Source organism: Phalacrocorax aristotelis, chromosome 1 (genome assembly GCF_949628215.1).
Source record: "Phalacrocorax aristotelis chromosome 1, bGulAri2.1, whole genome shotgun sequence".
In the NCBI taxonomy this organism is placed as follows: Eukaryota; Metazoa; Chordata; class Aves; order Suliformes; family Phalacrocoracidae; genus Phalacrocorax; species Phalacrocorax aristotelis.
Window position 1 is genome coordinate 32,255,914 of NC_134276.1, and position 24,005 is coordinate 32,279,918.

The 24,005-nt window shown below is 39.5% G+C and overlaps 1 protein-coding gene across 5 annotated transcripts in view; it reads right to left on the reverse strand.

The window, feature by feature from the left end:
* LRCH1 (leucine rich repeats and calponin homology domain containing 1) overlaps positions 1 to 24,005 on the reverse strand; it is a 138,850-nt gene that overhangs the window by 67,700 nt on the left and 47,145 nt on the right. For all 5 annotated transcript variants that reach the window (XM_075087014.1, XM_075087004.1, XM_075087023.1 and 2 more), the window contains exon 2: positions 3,284 to 3,428. In XM_075087014.1, coding sequence (XP_074943115.1) covers positions 3,284 to 3,428 — 145 coding nt within the window. The remainder of the gene's footprint in view (positions 1 to 3,283; positions 3,429 to 24,005) is intronic.

The window sequence follows — 24,005 nt, forward strand, 5'->3', positions numbered from 1 at the left end:
AATTACAGATAGAATTGTTATTTTTTCAATTACTTCAAAGCACACTTATAGTTACAGATTACTTGCTTCTTACTGTTCTATGATTCTTTGATATTAACCCAGGTAAATACAGCAAAAAATTCTGTGACTATCAATGGTTCATGTCTTTCCAAGAGTCACACTGAGCCATTTTATCTCTGTATCTCTTACTTTTTCCTAAAATTGATAAAACAATTTTTTAAGTGACTGGCATATGCCATTTTATTCTTCATACCATATTTCTGGCGGGGGAAAAAAAAAGTGAGCAGATTTTCATGAAAAGAGTTGCAAGGAAAGGCAAAATTTGGTAGAAAACTTCCAAGAGATTTAGATTCTCATTCTAGTAACAATTACTCAATGTCCTGGTTTCAGCTGGAATAGACTTAATTTTCATCCTAGTAGCTGGTATAGCGCCGTGTTTTGGATTAGCATGAGACTAATGTTGATAACACACTGATGTTTTAGTTGTTGCTAAGTAGTGCTTACACTTAATGAAGGACTTTTCAGCTTCCCATGCTCTGCCGGGTGCACAAGAAGCTGGCAGGGGGCACAGCCAAGAGAGCTGACCCAAACTGGCCAGAGAGGTACTCTATACCATATGAAATCATGCTCAGTATGTAAACGGGGGGAGTTGGCCAGGGGGCAGCAATCACTGCACAGAGACTCGCTAGGCATTGGTCAGCAGGTGGTGAGTTGCTGCATCACTTGTTTTTCCTGTGTTTTGTTCCTTTCTCTCTCTCATTTTTTGTTCTTTTCCTTTTCACTACAACTTTTTTACTATTATTATTGTTATTATTATTATATTCTATTTCAATTATTAAACTATTCTTATCTCAGTCCACAAGTTTTCTTACTTTTGCCCTTCCAATTCTCTCCCCCCATCTCACCAGGGGGAGGGTGAGCAAGCAGCTGTGCAGTGCTTCGTTGCCACTGGGATTAAACCATGACACTCAAGAAGCTAGAATTTAAAGATGACAAATGCCATGACCCTTTGTGATCGCCAGATGATTAAAAGTATTAACTTCTTGTGATTTGTGGATGAATTCCCAGAAGAAACTTTAAGTGGAACAATAACATATTAACTACTGTCTGTGCTAGAATATTTGAAGGTTTTCTTAAAATGTAACTTCCTCTTTTTTAGGGGTATTAACCTTTAGGAAAACAACGACCAGTAACTTAACATGGCACCCCAGTAAGAACCACTTTAGATAGATTCTGCATGACTGTTAGGGCTTCAGAAAACAAACATGCATGACTAAACTCTGAAAACAGATAGCGAAAATTGTCCTGTGTAATTTCAGTAAGAGTTGCAATTGAAACACAAGGCAACAAAAATCAAAATTCCACAAGTCTCAAAACATTTCTTCTTCAATTGCCAGTCCAGTGGTCTGCTACAAAACTGCACATAGTTATATTCATGTTCCACACAACAGTCTCAAAATGTTTTACAAAGCAAGCTATCATCATATCTCTGTTAACAGGCAGATAACAAATAACATATCAAATACCAAACCCAAGGATATTAAAAATGAGAAATCCAACTACTAACCAGCAGTAGTGGAAAGAAAGAATCAATGCTTATTGTGGAGTCAGGATTTTCAATTCTAGTGCCTTTACAGAAGACCAAGACATAACTTATTCTAAAAAATAAGTAGAAATAATTTTTTTTAAGTTCCAAACAACTCAGATGGAGGAAGCCTAGAATCTAAAAAAAGTTACACTATGCAGCAGATCAGACACCAAAAAAATATAATCGAGTAAAAATCATTTTTAAGTTCTATAGAACTCAGAAGCAGCCCACTAAGAGATAGGGAACAGCACATAACCAGGGCAAGTGAGCAATAAACCATCATTAGTTTAAAAGGAATGTCTTTAAATAAAACATGAACAGTATCCACCAATGCCCAAAGACTATGTATATCTCTGGCAACAGTTTCTAATTCTATTTAACATATGTGCTCTGCTGGTAATAGGCAGAAAAATATTCATTTTAAATCTATATTTTTCTTGCCAAGAAACAACATGGCTAGCAAGTCAAGGACATCTCTCCTTCTACAGACTGCTTACTGTGTTCAACTAAGATGAGGAAAGGGCACATCCAAGTGAAGAGGAGATTTTATGCTGAGGGAAATGACCTCACTTACTAAAACTTGAAAATTTTCCTTTCATTTTGATTGACTCATTTACTGCGGTATGTGATATTAACTCTGTAACTATTCTAGGTTTGTCATGAGTCACACAAATTCCATCACTACACTGAGTTCTAATGGAGTTCATTCTAATTCCTAAATTAACTAAGATGTTTTATGTAATATTAATAATTTCATCCACTCTTAATTTCTTTATTTATATCTAACAAACACTATTACAAAATTTCAATTCCTGTTCTTTCCATGTGTGCAGATATCAGGACACATTATTCTCTTTCAATTTTTTGAGCCAAAATTAGTGTTCCATGGTGGCCAAAACTGCAATATAGTAACAATACAGCAAAGCTTTAGAAACATCTGCAATGTTTACAAAACCGATGGCCAAGCCTTCATACCTTGAACTTAAAAGCCCAAGAGCCACTTTGCCTCCTGCCCAAACCTCATTCTCACAAAGAACAGTTTATCACATCTTGACTATTACAGTTTTTACATACTCAGCTGCAAATAAACCTCCACATCTTGTCCCAACTGAAAAAGTGCTGGCATTCCCTCTCTCAAAAGTAAATGTGCATTCACCTGCACTTTAACCAGTAGCAATTCACTGTACCAATTAGTATTCACACAATTTTTTCATGAAAAAGACAAAGGTGACTAATTCTTTGCACCTTCCTCCTAAAAAGGCAGTGACTACACTTCTTCATAGTAAAAGGATGCTAATGATAACACATCATGCTTTTCCTCTCCATTCACCAATATTAATCTTCTGTCTCTCCATCGTTTTAACTACAAAAGCATGTCAAGCCTCACAAAATTCATCATCAGAAGGGAATTAAAAGAAACCGACTGTGCTAATGTGATTAGCATTCTGAATTTGCTAGAAAAATAAACCAAAGAAAGGGATTAATATTACTTGGTCTTTCCTTAATTAGTTTTACATTTTGGCCTTTGCAATGCCTTCATACAGAGTTGTATCTACAGACAATGAGTTTTTGCACTACTGTTTCCAATCAAATGAAAAATGTAGTCAGTCATTCCAAAAACACATAATGTGCAGACAAAAAAAAAAGCTTTACACATTTGCAAATAAACAGATTATGTGGCAAAGTTACGCTTACCTCAAATTTAAGTAGGTTAGCATTTGCAAGTTCACTATGGCATCTGGTATAATTTTAATACAATTGTGGTATAGATTTAGTGTTTCCAGTGACACGAAATGGCACAACTCCATAGGAACCTCAGTTAATCTATTCTTGGATAAATCTGAGAAGAGAAAAAGAAAACGTATATTTTTTGTACCAATAGAAAGATATACTTTGAAAAGCTATGCTTCTTTATTAAAATAATGTAATCCTACAGTAAGACAGCAAATTAAGCCAATGTTTTTATTACACAAAATAAAACTAGTGCTAACTTTCACAATCTTGAAATGGAACAGACTGTGTATAAAAGCAAACATTCAATTACATTTATTCCATCTAATAAAAAGTAATTATTTGAAGGACTCAATATGCTGAGGAAATACTTGCAAACAGAACCAAGTACAGATCCCAAAGCTCGTATAATACACCCAGAGATCCAGCTGGTACACAGCTAGACATCTGCAACAATGACAGTGTTTAGAGAAAACAAACAAGGATTGTCTTTAATTTCTTTAAAAAAAAAATTTAAAATGTTCTTTGGGCAACACTTCAAACTGACCTGTATTTCCTAGATCTCAATCCATTATAAAAGAACGTTACCTATAAAAAATGCTGAAGACCTTCAGGAATGGATTTGATGTAAGTACTTACAAGACAACAATGACGGATTCCAAATCCCCCAAGTGAGTGCTTGTACCCACAGAACAAAAGCTTTTAACTAGTTGTTCATTATTTATTTCTCATTTTAAGCACACAGACACAAAGGAAAATCAGTAGGAAGAAACGTTAGTGAGCTTTGCTTCTTAACTACCACAATATAAAAAATGAGGTATCATAATACTGATGTAAGCACAAGTTATAAAATAGTAACGCATGCCAGCGTTCTACAGCATTAATTGGGTTCAAAGAAACGTTTAAACAGTGTTGCAGCACAAACATCTCTTATCATCAGAAACTGCACAAACGCCACCTACCCATACAGCCAGACAGATAACTTGACCTGAAGAACAGTCACCTGCTTTACGTGGAGGGAACAGGAATGTACCTGGGCAAAAAGTGAGATGTCTGATGGGAAGGATACAACAGAAAAATGGAACTTGATGATCTTCTCAATTCTTCTCTGCTGCTATTTCAAGCCTCCTCCCTGAACCTTCTAAGCTTATTTCAAAACTTACTTTCTTAAACTACATAAAAGGGAAAGCAGCCAAAGTATAGCAGATACATTTTCAGAGCGCTGATGATCTGAATCCTCTCTTTAGGGCCATAAAGCAATTTTTCGCTTTTGGAAACAACAGGCAGAAGCCTGAAGATCTTTTTAGCTTCCTTTGCAGTTCCAGAATCATCAGTCTGCTGCACAGAGGCACAGCTTGAGCTGAAAACTATCATCAGCAGAAAGGTTTTATCATTTTTATTTTTGCTTGTCTCCTGCAATGTGAGCTGAAATTCAGTTCGCTCTGTTCCCCTTGCCAGATTCCACTTTGCTTCACTTCATTGATTCTGACAATTGGTTTTGTTATCCCATCCTCTACCAAGACAACAGCAACAGCCTACAAGTGCAGTAATCGAGAGCAGCCCTGCTGACCCAAATGGCAGTATGGTTGAATTGAGCACCTCAACCAAAATTATTAACTTCTAATTTACTACACAACAGCAATGCTTGAACTGCTCTGCTTTCTCTTACCAGGCTTTGATGGTAGTTAGACGCAGCATTACCTCAGCTTCTCCTTTCCTTCACTTCTGCCAAACTAAAGCATTGCCTATTTAAGTGAATGGTATTACTGTTTCAAAGGGGGAGAAAGCTCATCAGTGTTGGTCTGTTTCAGTGCTTTAACCCTCTACTGTTTTCTGTTTATCATGACAGTATTTGTTTACTAACATGGCATTAAAAAAAAAAATTACCACTGGCTCCCTCTCCTGTTGCCTTTCTAGCTGTGTTGACTACCAGATATTAGCAGAAGACTGCCATGCTATAACTTTTTGAATCATGCAGGGGATCTTATTTTACAAGTTGATTGCAAAGAAAACCTTTTTTTTTTTTAATCACACTTTTCTGCAGTGAGTGACATCACCACATGCATACTGCTCTTGTTTCCTCCTTTAAAGAAGGAGGAGCAGCAAGATGCAGAAGAGTGAACCAAACTTTACGCCTAAGCTGAAGACAACCTGCATGGCACTGGATGATACATGGAGAGTGACATCTCATCCCTCATCTGATCCTTCTCAAGTGGTACAAAGATCAAAAACTGTGAACACAAAAATGTTACTACTTCTCAAGCTACTAAAACTGCAGCCTACCACCTAAACTCCATCTTCATGCATGTTCTCATGTACCTTCACACTGAATAAAAGGGACTGTTGCCACATTTGACTTACCCTCGGAAAGTTCTAGTACCTCAAAAAAGTGCAACGGCACCTAGGCTGACCCTGCTCCTATAAGGGACATTACTATGACAGTAATGTTTTTGGGTTTTTTTTACTATCCTTTTTTCACACGGGCTTTATCTCTGTTAATCTGAAGGCCAAAACAAAAAACCCACAGATCATAACAGACAAATTCCTTCCTGTCACCCTCAGGACTATGTACACAACAAAGGAATTCAAGAATTAACTTACAACAACGGAAGTCAATTATTTGTTACTGTCTAGTTATCACAGTTTAAGATTAAGATCATTTCAACACTTGTATCTATTGTTGCTTCCTAAGTAAGAAAAAAACAATTCTATTCACAGCATAAGGCAGAGGAGTAAGAACCATCCATCTTATTTGATACCATTGTAACTTAATAGGAAAAGCATAAGTTTGCTGCTAGAATTTACTGCTAAGAGGTATCATTACTACCAAATATGAATGCCTCTAAGGAACAGTCCTGGAACGGAATCTGACATACAGAACGCTCATCATCTTTCTTAACTAGCAGTAATAATTTTTGCTAAAAACCAGACTTCCCTGATCAAATAGAAGCAAAATGAAATTTACAAAAGACATGGTTTTTATTCAATCCTAGGATGAATGTGAGCCTCTGAACACGATGCAGCTATGAAGAAAGCCTAGCAGCTTTCAGATGTCTCTGAAAATGCCATATGCGGAATACTCCGTACATGTCTTTGGAACTGAAAAGTAAGGAAAACAGCCTGCATAACAATTCTATACCGAACCTCTGAAATTTACATAATTATATTGATATTACTTTATACAGAGGCACTTTTGCCTCAAATTAGATTCAGACTGATATAATCAGATGCAGTATCTCAGGTTTACTCTGGCATTTAAGTTCTAGAACAAAATACAACGGTTAAGCCTTAATGAACTGCAGACCCTTTTGAACATACTGAGAAAAACAGTGCGCATGTAAACTTTCTGAAAACTACTTTGCAAAGGCTTTCTTGGATTCATTATTTAGTAAGAAAGAAGAATGCAGAAACTAAAATTTTAAACAATTTCTGAAAATATTTTTAAAATACAGAATTAATTGGCAAACTTTTACTTTCTTACTGTAATTTTTTAACTCTACGCTTCCCAAATCACTAAGCTACACAACCCCCTTCCTTCATTAATTTGTAGAATAACACTTCAAGGTAATTAATAATAATGAAGTTACTGTAAAGACTAGCTTTTGCTACAGAAATGGAAGTGAACAGAAGGATAGAACTTGCAGGTGTTTAAAAGAATTTTTATTAATTTGCTTATACTATCTAACAAATTAATCAATCTATGATGGCAGAAGTACACTTCATGGTTGCCAAGACAGTATAGGCAGGTTTCACCTGAGATGACTATTTACTGTAACTTCCATTATGAAATAGGTAACAAATAGAAACAAATACAGAGGGAGGCCATGCACTGAGTGAGCTTTTTTGTTTTAAATGAAATACACTATTCATTCATTATTTGTGACATGAAGATGTTTTCAAACTACATCTGGCTTCACTTCATTTTTTTTCCTGCCAGGAGCAAGTCTGTTAAAACTCCAAGATAAAGTTACAGAACACAAAAGAATAAGCAAGCCAGTTTAGAAAAATATTAGATGGAATCGTGTTCTTTTTAAAAGAGTCAGCATAGTTCTGGAGCTATGACACAGCTTTTGTACAAGAAATGTTACTAAGTTGGAAGATAGACGGGAACTACACAAAATAAGCACTTCCTTAGCTGGGAGTGAACAATAAAAAGCAAAGAGTTCAGACTGGTAAATAAACATTTAAACAGAAAACTGCAAGCCTTGTTTGGTGACTGGCATGCTACATGGCCAGGGTCCACGTTGCCTCATACCAGCAATAACTCACCCATCCTCATGGCAAAGCATTTCAATTCCTGTAGCTCTGAATATGTCCACCACAATGACGTACCACTGCTGACCAAGACCTTTCTGACTTCATGCTTTACAGGCAGATTAGCAACTACCACTATACATACATACACATGGTATAAAACACTGCCACTGCAGAAACCAAAATGGCATTGTCAAGATAACCAGAATAATATTAGAAGTCATCTAGTTGCATTTTTTTCAGTAAGGTTACCGAAGTGCTCCAATTTCCCTACATTCATGTTAGCAAAACATTATTAAATACCAGTTATTAATACATTATTAAATAAAAATTGCAGACTATTCATGGGAGAACTAACAATTTAAGCCTTTGAGTCAGAACAGCATTTCATTAAATTAATATGCATACACATTACCACATCAAAGCTTAGCCAAGAATTTTAATGAAAGCAGTATTATCAAAAAGGAGTGATTTTAAATTTTCAGATTATAGAAAAATTCACTACAAATTTATACTTCTAACACACAAACCTACAATAGACAAAAGTTGAAATTATGCAGGTAAGCATCTATCCACCATTGAACAGACAGATAAAAATCTGAAACAGAAGAAATATCTGTATTTGATATGGAGTTTTGAAATCAAGAAATTGCAAGGTAAAAAAGTCACCCAAACAACCTTAACTCCACCAGCCCACAAAGTTCCTATTTTTGTACTCTTCAGCACTTACTGAATACAAAGACAGGAATTATTTTGAAGAAGTTATTTGCATTTGTACTAAGATACCATTCAAGGTATTCAAATGAGATGTCTGAATTGGATTTGACAAAGAATTCAAGCAATTCACTATAAGAGCCTAAAAACATAGTAAGTTCAACCCTAATTTCATGGGGAAATAGTGCAAACAGGAATGCTAAGGAGTCTATATATGGCATGACACAACTGTATGGAGCTTTACCTTTTATACTTTAAGTTACCCATATTTTTATTCGGCTTTTAGGAAGCCCGTATTTCCATATTAGCTAGGTATATCTTCATTAATCACTGAAGCCACAAATTGATGGCACTGTATCTTGGACAACTTTTCAAATACCTACTTAAGTGCACTTCAAACGTTCAGCAACACTGTATCCCACCCATACGTGCCTTGGCAAAGGCGGCAAGTGATCTATTACCAATGTAATTACACCTATCAGAATCAAATAGTCAATGCTCTCTAATGAAGCAATTACTTCATTCTAGCCTTTACCCAATTTTCCTCCCTAAATGGTAGGAAAATGCATCATTCTATAGCAAGTCATGAAAACACTGTAATGCAACTATAAAGTGCTATACACTTTTAAGACATGCTCTACAACTTGTCATTATCTCACACAGTGGCATACCTTGTCTCAACTACTTGCCCTTTCTATCTGCCAGTATCAATGAATAATGTCCTAGATGTACAGCCAGCTTTTCATGTAGCCAGCAACTTCAACCGACAGTGATGCTACATGAACAAAAAAGAGGCAGCAAAGACCTCCACTGACTCTGGCGCCAAATGAATTCTGGTTTGTTCATGACAATTATGCCACAAAGAATGCATGGCATTTCATTGCTAAGAGACATTTCTATTTAAGTTATTTAGCAGACAGAAGAACAAGTAACAGAAGACAAGCAATGCCCAATAAAGAAAAAAACAACTCTGCTTCCATGGAAGAAAGAACATAATATAGTAGTGCATGGCCTCAAGGGTTTTAATTCCAAAACTACAACTTGTAACAGAGTAAGAAAAAAGTAGCTCCAATGCTCATTCCCGAGAAAGTCATCATTACTGATACAATAACATATGTACGACTGCTGACTCAAAACTTGTAGAAAGTGCATCTATCCCAGGCAGTTCAACACAAAAATGCACAGACATTGCAAGAAAAATATTTTGAACAGATTATGAAGCAACTCTGCTGTTTCTCACACTTGCTAAGCAGTACTTTTTGGAGCACTGTCAGCACATTTTTCTTTTCCATCTGTGTCTCATTGTTAATTTAAGAATTAATGTGAAAAATCTCCACCCCAAAGCCACGAACAAATTAAGATTACACTACAAGTGTAGCATATTTCCAAGCGATCATACACGTACTTTTGTATCCACTTTTATCATTCGTGTTCCACATCTTGACACGGTATTATAATACGTGGGCAAGTTAAAGAGCTTGCGATCTTAGTGACACTAGTGATACACAACACAACGCTGACCTCTCTGTGTCGCATGGTCAGAACGAGCCCAATAGTAATCATACGTATTCACCACAGTTATCAGAGGGGACCTAAATGTGGCGTTTAGAAGGAGGGGAAAAAAACCCAGGGCGGAAGGAAACCAACAGGCTGAGTATCTCGTAGAGCCTGGCAGAGGTGTCACCACTAGAGGGGGTCCTCATCTCACAGATTTGGCCAAGACCCTGTAACAGTGTTTCAACTGCTTCCTTCGTTTAGCGACCATCCACACAGGGTATGAAAATGACAGACACAGGAAAGTACACTTTACAACCTCCCCGCACTTCTATGAATCCATTTCCCACTACAGTTTTCAAATAATGACAAATAAGGCTGCTCACTTGCAACCATTACTGCAGGAACCAAATATATACACTGGTTTCTAATGAGGTGAGGCCCTTGCAAAAAAAAAAAAAAGTCTCTTCTGCAATAGCCACGTTCAAGTGTTTTGTCCCCAACCTTCCCTCAGATGATTTAACAGCCTGAGCTATCCTTGAGCTCTCTATAGTTATAGCAACATTTGGCTTATTTCAGACAAAAGTGGCATTAAAAGTTAGAAGATACATTGGACAAAGCCCCTGCTTACAAACTTATTCCTCCCAAATCTTTACTCCATTATGGAATACATAGCTTGCCTTCCCACAGTGCTCTGTAACATCCCAATAAAGCACAGCCAAGTGTAAGAAACAAGCATCCTACGTTTCTTCTCAGGTAGTGTGCGCTAACTAGCCTGAAGCAATTGAAGAGCATAAACTACCTCTCCCAGACACCAGAACTTGAAGCAAACGTCACTACAGGGTCTTCTGCTTCCTCTGAGTGAAACAAGGGTGGGGTAAGGAGTGAGCAAAAGAGTAGCAATAACTCAGTAAATGGAAGCATATTTGCAAAATTAGCTCCATGGCACACTCCAATTCCAAAGAGACAAAGGAAATTTCTCTGCAATAAACTTGCTCAAAACAGTATCACAAGCCTGGAAGAATAAATAGAAGATTAATACAGCAATCTGCCTCATTATTGCACCTGCCTTTAGGTGGCAAAATAGAACATTTAAATTTCTCCTTATCTTCCATGCCCTCCTCTTTAGGACTACTGTTCTGCATTAAGATTGGCAGAAAAAGTGGTTCCTAAGAGGGTTCTGTTTACACAGAAGGTGAACCTGGTGTGGAAGTGCATGAGACTCCCTAAAAACATACCGTAAAACAACTGGATTCTTCCTGCAGATCTTCATGTAGGTACAAACGGATTTAGTACTGTGGTGGGTTGACCTTGGCTGGCCACCAGGTGCCCACCCAGACACTGAGGAGGACAGGGAGAGAAAACACAATGAAAAAGCTCATGGGTCAAGATACGGGCAAGGAGATCATTCACCAAGTACTGTCACCTGCAACAGAGGCTTGACTTGGGGAAATTACTGTCAATTAATAACAGAGTAGGACAGTGAGAAATAGTAACAAAACTAAAACCACCTTCCTCCCATTGCCCTTTTCCCAGGATCAACTTCACTCATGACTCCTACTTCCTCTGCAGGACCCTGCCTCTCCCAGTGGTGCAGGGGGATGGGAGTTGTGGTCAGTCCATAAACACTTTGTCTCTGCCACTCCCTCCTCATACTCTTCCTCTGCTCCAGCATGGATCCCTCCCATGGGTTACAGTCCTTCATGAACTTCAACATGGGTTCTTCCCATGGGCTGCAGCTCTTCACCAACTGCTCTGGGATGGGTCCCTTCCACAGGGTGCAGTCCTTCAGGAATGGACTGCTCCAGTGTGGGTCCCCCATGGGGTCACAGGTCTGTTGTGTGGGCTCTCCACAGGCTGCAGCTTCCTTCAGTGCATGTCCAAATGCTACAGCATGGGGTCCTTCACAGGCTGCATGGGGACATCCTGGTTCACCATAGTCTCCTCCAGGGGCTGCAAGGGAGTCTCAGCTCCAGCGCCTGGAGCGCCTCCTCCCTCTCCTCCTTCACTGACACTGGTGCCTGCAGGACTGTTTCACTCACATTTTTCACACTCCTTTCTCACAAGCTGCCACGTAAGAAAGCATTTTTAAAATTTTTCTTAATTATGTTATCACAAAGGCGTGACCAGCATTGCTGATGGGGTCGGCTTTGGCCAGCGGAGGGTCACCTTGGAGTTGGCTGGAACTGGCTCTGTCTGACATGGGAACAGCTTCTGATATCTTCTCACAGAAAGCCACCCCTCCAGCAGTACCAAAATCTTGACATGTAAAGCAAATACAGGCACCTAAACACCTGTATCACAAGATGGACAAAATATCAGACAACAAATACCTTCCATCAACAGAATGGCCTTTAATAACACGTGGTATGAAACCCAGTTCATGCGTCATGAAGCATTCCTCCTCCTCCCACGCCTTCCGCACAAGAGGGAGGATACAAGTCATTAATTTTCACACTCCTTAAACAACCAACCCTAAGAAGGACCAATGGATTGTATAATTCCAGTATTGTACTAGTCAGCCTCAGCAGGACTTAAAATACTTCAGGTGTTTTCTCAGACACAGTAGCAGTAAAAAGAAATGTTTGCCCAACTCCAAAAACTTGAAGAAGTGTTTTTTATCATTTTCAGCCTTTAGTAGCTTGATGGGAAGCAAGGGTTCACATCGTACACTATCCAGCTGAACATCTTTACTGTATTTCAGTCATCTGCCTGAACTGTTCATACTGGCACATGAAAGAAAATTTTGTAGTGAACATCCACCCATATGAAAAGAAGACCTTCGCTGGCTCTTCTGTGGGAACAACTAAAAGTATACCTTGATACTAAGAGTCCTCACGATTAGCTTCAGCCATCACAGCTACACTTTAATTATTAGCATGGAATGCTGGTAGATCAGGTAAACTGTGGGGAATATAAGGGGACTTCCAGGTATATCAGAGACTTCTCACAGGACACATTTGGATTATGAAATCCTTTTCTGAAAAAAGAATAGTGACCACAGCTTTCACCAAATTCAAAAGTTCAAAAAGGTGTAAATTGTATGTGTATGTATATAAACACACACATAACCTCATTTCAGTCAAGCAACTTACTCCCACCTATCAGAGAAGAGGGAAAATGTGAAACAAAAACATTAATTACAGTCTATCCCAAAGACAGTGGTGGATCCCTGCATGGACGTACTCTAGTGTCTTCTGTTATGAATCTGTTTCAGCCACAGATATCTCCTTTCTTAAAGCTGTCTACTTTGGAAATGAACACCTTCCACTTCCACAGGGCAATTCCATGTGATGCACTCAAAAACAGCAGGATGTAATATGGTGGTCTACCACCTTTTCCAGGCTGCAGAAAACACTACTAGAAGGAACAAGCTGAATGCAGTGTCCAGGTTTGTTTTTCACTTAATGCTCTATTTTAACGGCTACTATTATTATTTTTCCTCAGGCTGCGAAGACAGAACACTATTCATGCTATGCATTACCTGCCTCAGCGACCTGCTCAAAGAGGAGTTACCTCACATTTACCATCTGGTAGAAGTAGTGCATAAACCAGCTTCTGTGAAGTAGCTCACTTGCCAGCACTCTGAAGATTATTATTTTTCACACCTGACAGAATAAAATACTAGAATTGTTTATCTTTAATTCATTTTTATATGGGAATCATCTCACATTCTGTAAGAAAATTTGCTATGAACAGGGAAATGAACAAAAGTTATTTGATCTTTGGGTACATCAAACACATGTGGGCAAAGACATGAAAAAGCTACCTGATGCTAATTTACAGTGACATGGAAAGTAGAGTATTACTCATATAATCACTTCCTTTTCTGTCTGCCCTTCTCCCACAGATGCCAGGGTTAATCAACCTTATCTACATTATTCATGTACTTCTCCCACAATGGTGCTTGAAGTCAGCACAACATAATTATAGCAGTTTATCAACACAAATCTGTTTTCTACCATAAAAACTGACTTACACTATTGAGCACATCCTTAAACAACAAACTAATTTTATGGATATTACACAGGAGATACAGCATTTGAAAAAAAAGTCTCAGAAATACTTCAGACTTCTAAACAAAACAGGAATCCATTAAAACATTACTGGAGACTGAGGTAGCAGGGAAGAAAATACTGGAATAAACAAAATGAAATTGTAATAAATAGCCAAAAATCAGATGGCTACTCCTAGATGGGGGGGGGGGGGGGGGGGGGTGTGTGTGTGTGTGGAAGAAAAAAAGAAATAATAGAAAGACTTCCTTGAACTGAAAGCAAAATCAGCACAGTATGTACTGTGTCTCTCCTTATAAAACCCCAAAAACCTAAAAACCACCTACCTAGAACTACTAGAACTATAGACCTGTAAATTTTGTACCACAATCTCTATCATATATAACTGTTCCTATGGCTCTTTTTTAAGTTTAAAACAATGCTTCTCAACCTTCTCATTTTTCCTTCCTTCGGAATCAAAGAACCTTGCCTTCTTTGTGGAAAACAAAACCAGAACAGATATCTCATCCAATACACTGCTTGTTGGTCAGGGGAGGGGTTGGATTTGATGGATAACACAAGCAAATTTCCTTTTTTTTTTTTTTTTAACTTGTTTTAACAAGTCAGAGTTTACACCAGGATTTTAATCTAACTACTTTATAAAGTGAGAGACATCAGATACATAGACTGCAAAAAGACTGTGGGGAGGAAGTAAAAACACAAACACACCCTCCTCTTATAAACAATCCAGTCAGTGCCTGTGACTGGGCAGGCAGAAACCATATGACACTTGCCATAATACTTGCTGGGGGACACAGGTGGGAATAAACCAGCTGGCATCAACAGCACTTGTGGGTCAGTCTCCAACCACAGGTAAACACCAATGCCATTGGTATGTAACAAGTGTATGGCAACGTGCATTTTGAAGGGACAAAAGAATGTTTCCTTCTGGTTTATTTCCTTCAATATTGGTTTGATTTGTTTTGGGGTTTTTTAGGGGGATGAGGATGGTGGGGGGACAGGGACAGGAGGAGAGATCACTTCACAATCTTCTCAAATGCATGAAATGACTAATGTACATCTCTGTAGCCTGCTGAGCCTGGCCTACAATTCCTGCTTCTGGTGCAGATTCATTTCTACTTCCTTATTTATTTTCTTTTCAAACTACCTTTCAGGAGGTCTAATTTCCATCTTGCGTACTAAGTAGTGGAGTGATATTTTCCTGTAACAATCATTTTGGACTGAGTTCTCTTTCTGAAGGGATTCTGTTCTGGTTTTATGTGTATGTCACCTTGCATCTTCCTCTTTGCTTGATGGCCAATGTGTACTCAATGTCGTAACAATGGGGTAGCAAAGGCACAGAACAGGTTGCCTAGAGCAGCAGGAAATGGGCAAGAAAGTGTTAATTCACTATGCTCTCCCCATCAATAATTAAAATAAAAGGTAAAGAACTACCTGCTCTGAGGTCTAATCCTGAAGAGGCTACAACAGCTAGTTTATTCAGGCCCAAATGAAAAAGACCTACAGGTAGATGATAAGGAGTCCTGTGAAAAGCATACAGCAGCATTATTTCCCTTTAGTTATCATAGCCTGATGGGTAGAAGGAAAGTAGAAGCCAGATCCACTGGATTTTAGATTTAAGAAGTCCAGTAACTGCTATTGGTATATTTAAAAAGAAAAAAAATTAATTTACCTGCTTTCTTCCTGCTATAAAATTCAGTAATGCTTTAATAAAGCAGTTGGGATTAAATTAGCCTTGTCATAAGAATAAAAAGTCTTTGCTGCACAAGCTATGATCCTGTTCAAATCAGTGACAAAAAACAGTTTCATATGCATGCTGCTGCAATCCAGGTCAGGTTTTGTGAAAAGAGGAATCAAGCTAAAAGCTTCATAACTAGGACTTGGAGATTTGCAGAGCACACCTTCAACTATGGTAGTAGAGAGTACAAAAGATTTTATGAAGTACTCAACTTCTTGGCTTGTAATCCAGCATATGCATTTTAAAATCTTTGGTATTAACTGTTCATTTTCAAGAGTTTTCTGCCAGTGGGGTGCTGAACCTGGTCATTCAGGATGCTGAACCTGCTAACCTTATAGTACCACTAATTATTAGTCAGTCCCTAAATGTCCACTGACATTGTAAACTCCAAGTCAGCAATTTCAAATTAATTCAATTTTGAGGTCATTAATGCACTGCAAAACTCACTGATTCAATAACAGACGCTTTTAACTGTACCCCCTAAACCTTCTGAGTCAATAAATGATACTTTTTAACTGTACCCTCAACAAGTTCATTAATACAGAGGTGAAGTGATCCACGGGTGATTTAACTGATTTTTGTCACCTTTCAGACAATATTAAAACCACTCCTGTCAGGACTTTGACTCTTACCAAATGCATTCTCATGACTCAGGATTTAAGTGTCAAGTACTCTAGTCATGCCCAGTAAGAGCTTATACCTAATGAGAACATTGTGGTTTCAACTGAAAAATTGCATGGCATTCTGCTCAGATTAAAATTTCCTTTCTGCGTAAGAAAAGCAACAGTCTTGCGTTCTTATCTAACTCACTGCCAATGCAGCCTGGTTTTACTAAAACAAGCAAAAAAAAATTCCCAAGAGTTCACAAGAACCTCTAAAAATTTTCATTTGGACTTCTTCCAAAACTGGGTATTTGTGACTGATGCATATACTTTTCAGCTCTTGTCCCTTCTCTCTGTCATATCTCTGAATAAGAATATCTCTTATTCAAAAATTTGGATCAGAAATTCATTCTTTTGGGAAGAACTCTGAAAAGATACACTAGCAAATATACAATTATAAATGCATTTTGCTTCTGATTAAAAAAAAGGCTCTCACTATCCAGAAATTATGAATCAATTCAACCATCAATTCTTTCTCTGAAGAGATGGCATTACCAGACACCCCCCATGTGATTCCTATGCTTACTTAATGAAAGTCTCCTCTCTGAAGTTTATTTATTCAAGATTGACACAGATAGCAGAAAATCAACTCTAACAAAAAAAAGCTTCTAATGTGGCTCGTGCTGAGCCATCTGCCAGCACACCTGCAGATATACTGAAGGTGTTATTCAAAAGACTACATTATCACAAAGTTATATACACTGTGCAAGATACTACACAACTGTTGTGCTATAAATTATCAGTTGATCTGTTTTCTCTATACAACAGTATTTGATTTCACAGAAAGCTAATTTTAACTATTGACTGAGAACAGAAATACCTATTATATACCATGCTCTTCTAACAAACGGAAAAGGTTAAAGTGTTGGTTAAACTTTGTTGAAAGGTTAATTTATGCTTTTAAGTCAAACATCCTAAGATTTTAAAATGCCAGAATCCCTGCAAGCTTAAGATATATTCTGTCAAGGTCTTCTGCTGTATCAGCTGAAGTCTTTTGCCAGAAACATTTGTAGATAAATTCTCTTGCATGTAAGAGAGGGCTCATTAACATGTGGCTCAGAGGCTGGTGCCAGCAGTGGAATTTTGGTTTTTTTGGTCATGGGGCAGTTTACATGGCACCAGGCCTGCTGGAGACAGATGGGGTTCCCCTGTCGCAAAGGGGGAAAAGGATTCTGGCTCAGGAGTTCGCAGGCCTCGTTGAGAGGGCTTTAAACTAGATACGAAGGAGGAAGGGGATAAAACCAGGCTTGCTAGGAACGAGCCTGGGGCTGGCATGCCTGTGTTGGAGAAGAGATCAACAGATCAATTGAATTGCATTTATACCAATGCACACAGCATGGGCAATAAACAGGAGGAGCTGGAAGCCATGGCGTGCCAGGGAAACTATGATGTGGTTGCCATCACGGAAACACGGTGGGATGACTTGCACAACTGGAGCACTGCAATGGATGGCTACAAGCTCTTTAGAAGGGACAGGCAAGGAAGGAGAGGTGGAGGGGTACCCAGTGACACTAATGATAAGGTTGAGTGCTTATGGGTAAGGATCAGGGGAAAGGCCAATAAGGCAGACATCCTGGTGGGAGTCTGTTACAGACCACCCAGCCAGGATGAGGAGACAGATGAAGTACTCTACAAGCAGTTGGCTGAAGTCTCACAATCTCTAGCCCTTGTTCTCATGGGAGACTTCAACTTACCAGATATCTGCTGGAAATACAACACAGCAGAGAGAAAGCAGTCTTGGTGGTTCCTGGAGTGCATGGGAGAACCTCCTGATGCAGCTGGTGAGCAAGCCAACCAGGGGAGGTGCCCCGCTGGACCTGCTGTTTATGAACAGAGAAGGCCTGATGGGTGATGTGGTGGCTGGAGGCTGTCTTGGGCTCAGCGACCATGACATGATAAGAGTTCTCAATTCTTGGAGAAGTAAGGAGGAGGGTCAGCAAAACCACTACCCTGAACTTCAGAAGGGCAGACATTGGATTGTTAAGGCGTCTGGTTAAGAGTGTCCGTATGGAGGCAGTCCTGAAGAGCAAAGGAGTCCAGGAAGGCTGGTTGTTATTAAAGAAAGAAGTCTCAAGGGTGCAGGAGCAGGCTGTCCCCATGTGCCTTAAGTCGAGCAGGCAGAGGAGAAGACCGCTTGGCTGAACAGTGAGCTTTGGCTGGAACTCAAGAAAAAAAGGAGAGCTTACCTCCTTTGGAAGAAGGGGCAGGTGACTCAGGAGGACTACAAGGATGTTGTGAGGTTATGCAGGGAAAAGATTAGGAAGGCAAAGGCCCAGCTGGAACTTAAACTGGCTGCCACCATTAAAGATAACAAAAAATGTTTTTATAAATACATCAGTGACAAAAGGAGGGCCAGGGAGAATCTCCCTCCTTTGTTGGAGGCAGAAGGTAACCTTGCCAGGAAATATGAGGAGAAGGCTGAGGTACTTAATACTTTCTTTGCTTTAATAGACTGGTCATCCTCAGGGTTCTCAGGCCCCTGTATGCAGAATGAAGTCCCAGTTGTTGAAGAGACGGCAGTCACCGACCAGCTCCTTCACCTTGATGTTCACAAGTCCATGGGGCTGGATGGGATCCACCTGAGATACTGAGTGAGCTGGCAGAGGAGCTCACCAAGCCACTGTCCATCATTTATCAGCAGTCCTGGTCAACCTGGGAGGTCCCAGATGACTGGAAACTAGTGAATGTGATGCCCCTCTACAAGAAGGGTTGGAAGGAGGATCCAGGAAACTACAGGCCTGTCTGCCTGGCCTCAGTGCCGGGAAAGGTCATGGAGCAGATCATCTTGAATACCATTACGCAGCACATGCGGGACACCCAGGGGATCAGGCTCAGCCTGCATGGGTTTATGAAAGGGAGGTCCTGCCTCACTAACCTGGTCTCCTATGATAAGGTGACCCACTTAGTGGATGAGGGGAAGGCTGTGGACGTTGTCTACTGGACTTTAGTAAGGCCTTTGACACTGTCTCCCACAGCATTCTCGCAGAGAAGCTGGCTGTTCATGGCTTGGACAACTGTACTCTGTGCTGGGTGAAAAACTGGATGGACGGCCGAGCCCAGAGAGTGGTGGTGAATGGAGTCAAACCCAGTTGGGGCCGGTCATGAGTGGTGTTCCCCAGGGCTCAGTGTTAGGGCCGGTCCTGTTCAATATCTTCACTGATGATCTGGATGAGGGGATTGAGTGCACCCTCTGTAAGTTTGCAGATGACACTGAGCTGGGCGGAAGTGTCGGTCTGCTTGAGGGCAGGAAGGCCCTCCAGAGGGACCTGGACAGGCTGGATCATTGGGCCAGAGCCAACGGTATGAGATCCAACAAGGCTCAGTGCCGGGTCACGCACTTTGGTCACAGCAACCCCATGCAACGCTACAGGCTTGGGGAGGAGTGGCTGGAGAGCTGCCTGGAGGAAAAGGACCTGGGGGTACTGGCTGACAGCCGCCTGAACACGAGTCGGCAGTGTGCTCAGGCAGCCTAGAAGCCCAACAGCATCCTGGGTATCAGGAATAGTGTGGCCAGCAGGAGCAGGGAGGTGCCCCCGTACTCGGCACTGGTGAGGCTGCACCTCGAGTACTCTGTGCAGTTTTGGGCCCCTCACTACAAGAAGGACACTGAGGTGCTGGAGCGTGTCCAGACAAGGGCAACGAAGCTGGTGAAGGGTCTAGAGAACAAGTCTTATGAGGAATGGCTGAGGGAGCTGGGGTGGTTTAGTCTGGAGAAGGCTGAGGGGAGACCGTATCACTCTCCACAACTACCTGAAGGGAGGTTGTAGCGAGGTGGGGGTCAGTCTCTTTTCCCTAGTAACAAGCAATAGGGTGAGAGAAAACGCCCTCAAGCTGCGCCAGGGGAAGTTTAGGCTGGATATTAGGAAAAACTTCTTCACCAGAAGGGTTGTCAAACATTGGAACAGGCTGCCCAGGGAGGTGGTGGAGCCTCCATCCCTGGAGGTATTTAAAAGAAGGGTAGACGTGGTGTCGAGGATCTGGTTTAGTGGTGGACTTGGCAGTGATAGGTTAGCAGTTGGACTCGATGATCTTAAGGGTCTTTTCCAACTTTAACGATTCTATGATTCTATGATTCTTTTTCTTATTCTGCAGCCCCTCTTTTATATAACTGTCCACATGAATACATAAGGATAAGGATCAATATTGTCCTCCTAACAGTTCCTTCCCCCATCTTTTCTCAGTGATATATTTGTGAGAACAATATCTTCTCCCAGTCATTCCTCTGCAAAATTGAAAAACAAGCTAGATTCTTCTAGTTTCCTCATTACAGTTTTCCTGACCATTCAAGTAGACCTTTTCTGCACCTGTTTCAGTCTCAGGTCATCTTCCTTGAACATGAAGGGATATAATCCTCCATAGGAGGATTATGTTGCACCATAGCCATGTGTAACATCATTAAGAATTCCTTGTCCCTGCTGAAATACATCTTCTGATACCGCCTCACAACAAAATCAGATGTTTAAGATTTGTCATATTGGCAGCTTGTGACCACCTTTACAAGCGTCATATCCAGGTTTTCTTCCTTTACTAATTACAAGTGATGAATCCATGACTTACAGCAGACACTTCACTTATTGATTCTGAAGTTTTCAGCTACCTTTCTTCTGGAGCATTCTTCATAGAGCAATGAATATTTCCAACACAAAATATATCCGAACTGTTGTCCTAAGTCTGTGTTCTCACCACATAGAAATTAGAGTGCTTAATAGACACTACAGTGGGTTGAAAAAAACTGACACTAGAAAATACTTTGTTTCCATAACAAAGTTTTCTGTCTCAGAAATAAGTTACCTACTTCAGCTGAAATTAAAGCAGAAATTAGAAAAACAACCACCATAAAAAAAAAAACCACACCAACAAGTTTTTGCTCACAAACAAAACTAAGCAACAGCAATTTCTATTACAGCTTCACAACAATAAACTTTTACACAAGTTTAAGCATATCTCGCATTACAACTCTCAGTTGTAATTCCAAAGATAAAAGCTATGGCTCTTTAGTAAATTAAGCCAATAACCAGACCACCTTTACCAATGGATAATTTGGAAACATGTTTGTTGCCATTTGTCACCAAGTTTTCTCAGGTCTGCTTTTATCAAGCATCTAAAGAGAATCTTGCCCACACCCTCCCTCCTTCCCATTAATACATCAGTCATATCTTAATCATGAACAAAAAATCTAGTTCTTTACATTTTTTCACTAGCAAAGCTCTGTTTAAAGGTTAAAAAAAACCCTCAAAAATGAGGTTTTTTAGGCTTATTTTAAGGTTTATTTTAGAGGTCTTTTACACCATGTAAACTCTTCAACCAAGTATGGCTAGATTAAACTTACTTTAACAAAATATGTGGGCACTACACTCATGGGACAATCTTCTGATGTTAAATTACGTCAGCCATTTGTCAACAACTCCCAGTCAATGTCAAAAGCTCACAGAAGTACACACTAGCATTTCCATTTCTTGTTGCATCTTTCCCAATGCAACAGAATCCATGCCAAAACTTCCATCAGAAGAGTCATTTGTTATCCCACTATTTTTTTACTGAGAGACTAGAAAAACCACTGCAAGGAGACAAAGTTACACGTCTAGATATTGTAGCCAAGTTCCAAGAACATTATTAGCTATATATATAGACTGGATTTATATGCAAGTATTTTTCAAGGAGAGGAACAAATGCTAGCATGCACGGAGGAAGACAGGAACCTGGCTGTTCCTTCAGACACGATGAGTGTAGCCTCTTTAGAGACTGAAGCATAGAAACCAGGCAATGTGGGCAAGCTAGCACTTCACTGAACATACTGGCTGTCAGATGACACCATTAGGAACATAAAGTTTGACACAGACCTGACCAGCATCCCCTTCCTTCATTATGCAACTGCAGGACTTGCTGTAGGATGCAGCACTTCATAACAAAAAATACAGTCAAGTCCTACTGCAATTCATGTTTGCACACGTTAAAGACACAAAGTAGGAATAGGGAATAACAGCACTCAATGAGAGGTGGAGAACATCTATTTACTTAGCTTCAGTGAATAAGTGATCTTCAGCAGCATGTAGGACACAACACAAAGATTTTGGGGACATGGATCAAGGAACAACTCAATCGGAGTTATTAAGCGATCTGTGAGATCACTACCTTTGACAGAAACGAAGGGAAGGCGGAGTCAGGGTTCTCCTGCTCTTCCTTCAGCAGGAGAATGTTCCATGCAGCCAGTACTCACCAAGCTATCTTTGTGTTGCCAAGGACATAAGAACAGTGTTTCACTTTTTTATTTGAAAAAATTGGAAAAAAGCCTGAGAGACAATAACAGAGCAGGAGCATTTTCTCCACTGAATTCAGTTCTACTTCAGATGGGCAATGCATACAGAGTACTTTCTTCCATTTCAGCACGTTTTTTTTTAAAGAGTTTCTCCTATATTATTTTGTGCTACTGATAGCGAAGGGAACAAACAAAGTCCACTTTTCAGGTTCTGAATGCTGGAAAACAACACCTTAAAGCTGAGAGTAGTATTTTCTTCTCATGGATTAGTTATATGGTGGCCTAGGACCACAGTGTAAACTGCATCTGTTTTAGGGGAAACCTGAACAAATGAAGATTACAACATATAGATATGCTTTAGAAAAAACAGAACTCCTCCTACAAATAAGACTGCCTTATTTTAAATACCTATAAAAAGGTTTCTCTAATGTGTTGTGGTTTTTTTTAATTTTAATTATTACACTTTTTCTACAGTAGACATTGCCATAGTCTAAATGTACCCCAACTGCATTGGTTTTCTTTAAAAGAAAGTAAATTCCAATTCAGATATGAATGTTCCAAGAACAGTTCTTCACTGACTAGAACAAAAAAATAGGGAGGAGGAAATCTCAGTCCTTGCATGTGCTATGCTTATAAACACACACAAGTAAAAATCCACTCTCAAAAGCACCAGTGTCACTAACATACATATAATATTACATGTGGAATAATAATACTTAGAATATTATAGTCTAGAGAGTAAGTGATCACATTAAAAACAACCTCCTTAAGCACAAAAATAATTACTTGAAGTCACTGTTAATATGTATTTAATTTCTTTTATTTTGGCACATGAACATAGAGCAACTGATAAAAAGCGTATCTCCGAGTTGCCTCAAGCTGCTTCTAGTTGTAGACAAGGGAATTTATTGCCAGTAGGAGCAGTCTACATTTTTTAAATTGTTTCTGCATTCTCTGTATACAGATTGTCAAATGATCTGCATGTGGTAGACTCATGTCATCTCCAGCTGCTCTTTGGTCCTTACTGTTTTGCCCCAACATACATCTTTCAAGTACAGCTTATTGAAACTTGGCTAGTGAGCAACACTATCTTCCAAAACCACAACTAAACACACAAAATCTCTCTCCGAGTCATTAAAAGGTATAACAAATAAGAAATATAGCCTTTCTTTGACAGCCAACAAACTACTGGGTAGCTGTCATTCACTCTTCTTCAGCAGCTTTCACAACCCAATTCTGACAGGCTAAAAGTCTCTTTTAAGCATTTAAGTTCTCTTAAAACTAATTAAGCAGTACTGTAAAGTGGCTTTTAAGCTTTCTATGAGTCCTTCATATATTTTAAACTAGTCATATACTGATTTTTAAAAACTTGTAACTGATAAACAAACTCCAATGCCTACAATTTCTATGCATAAGACTCCACACCACAAAGGCAGCTGGTGAAAGTTTGTCAGATCCCTTCAAAATTTATTTCCAGACTTTAATATAAACATTTTAGGTGTTTCTAGAAGCTTTCGGGTCTTAAGTACTTCCAAGAAAATCCAGCTGAACAAAG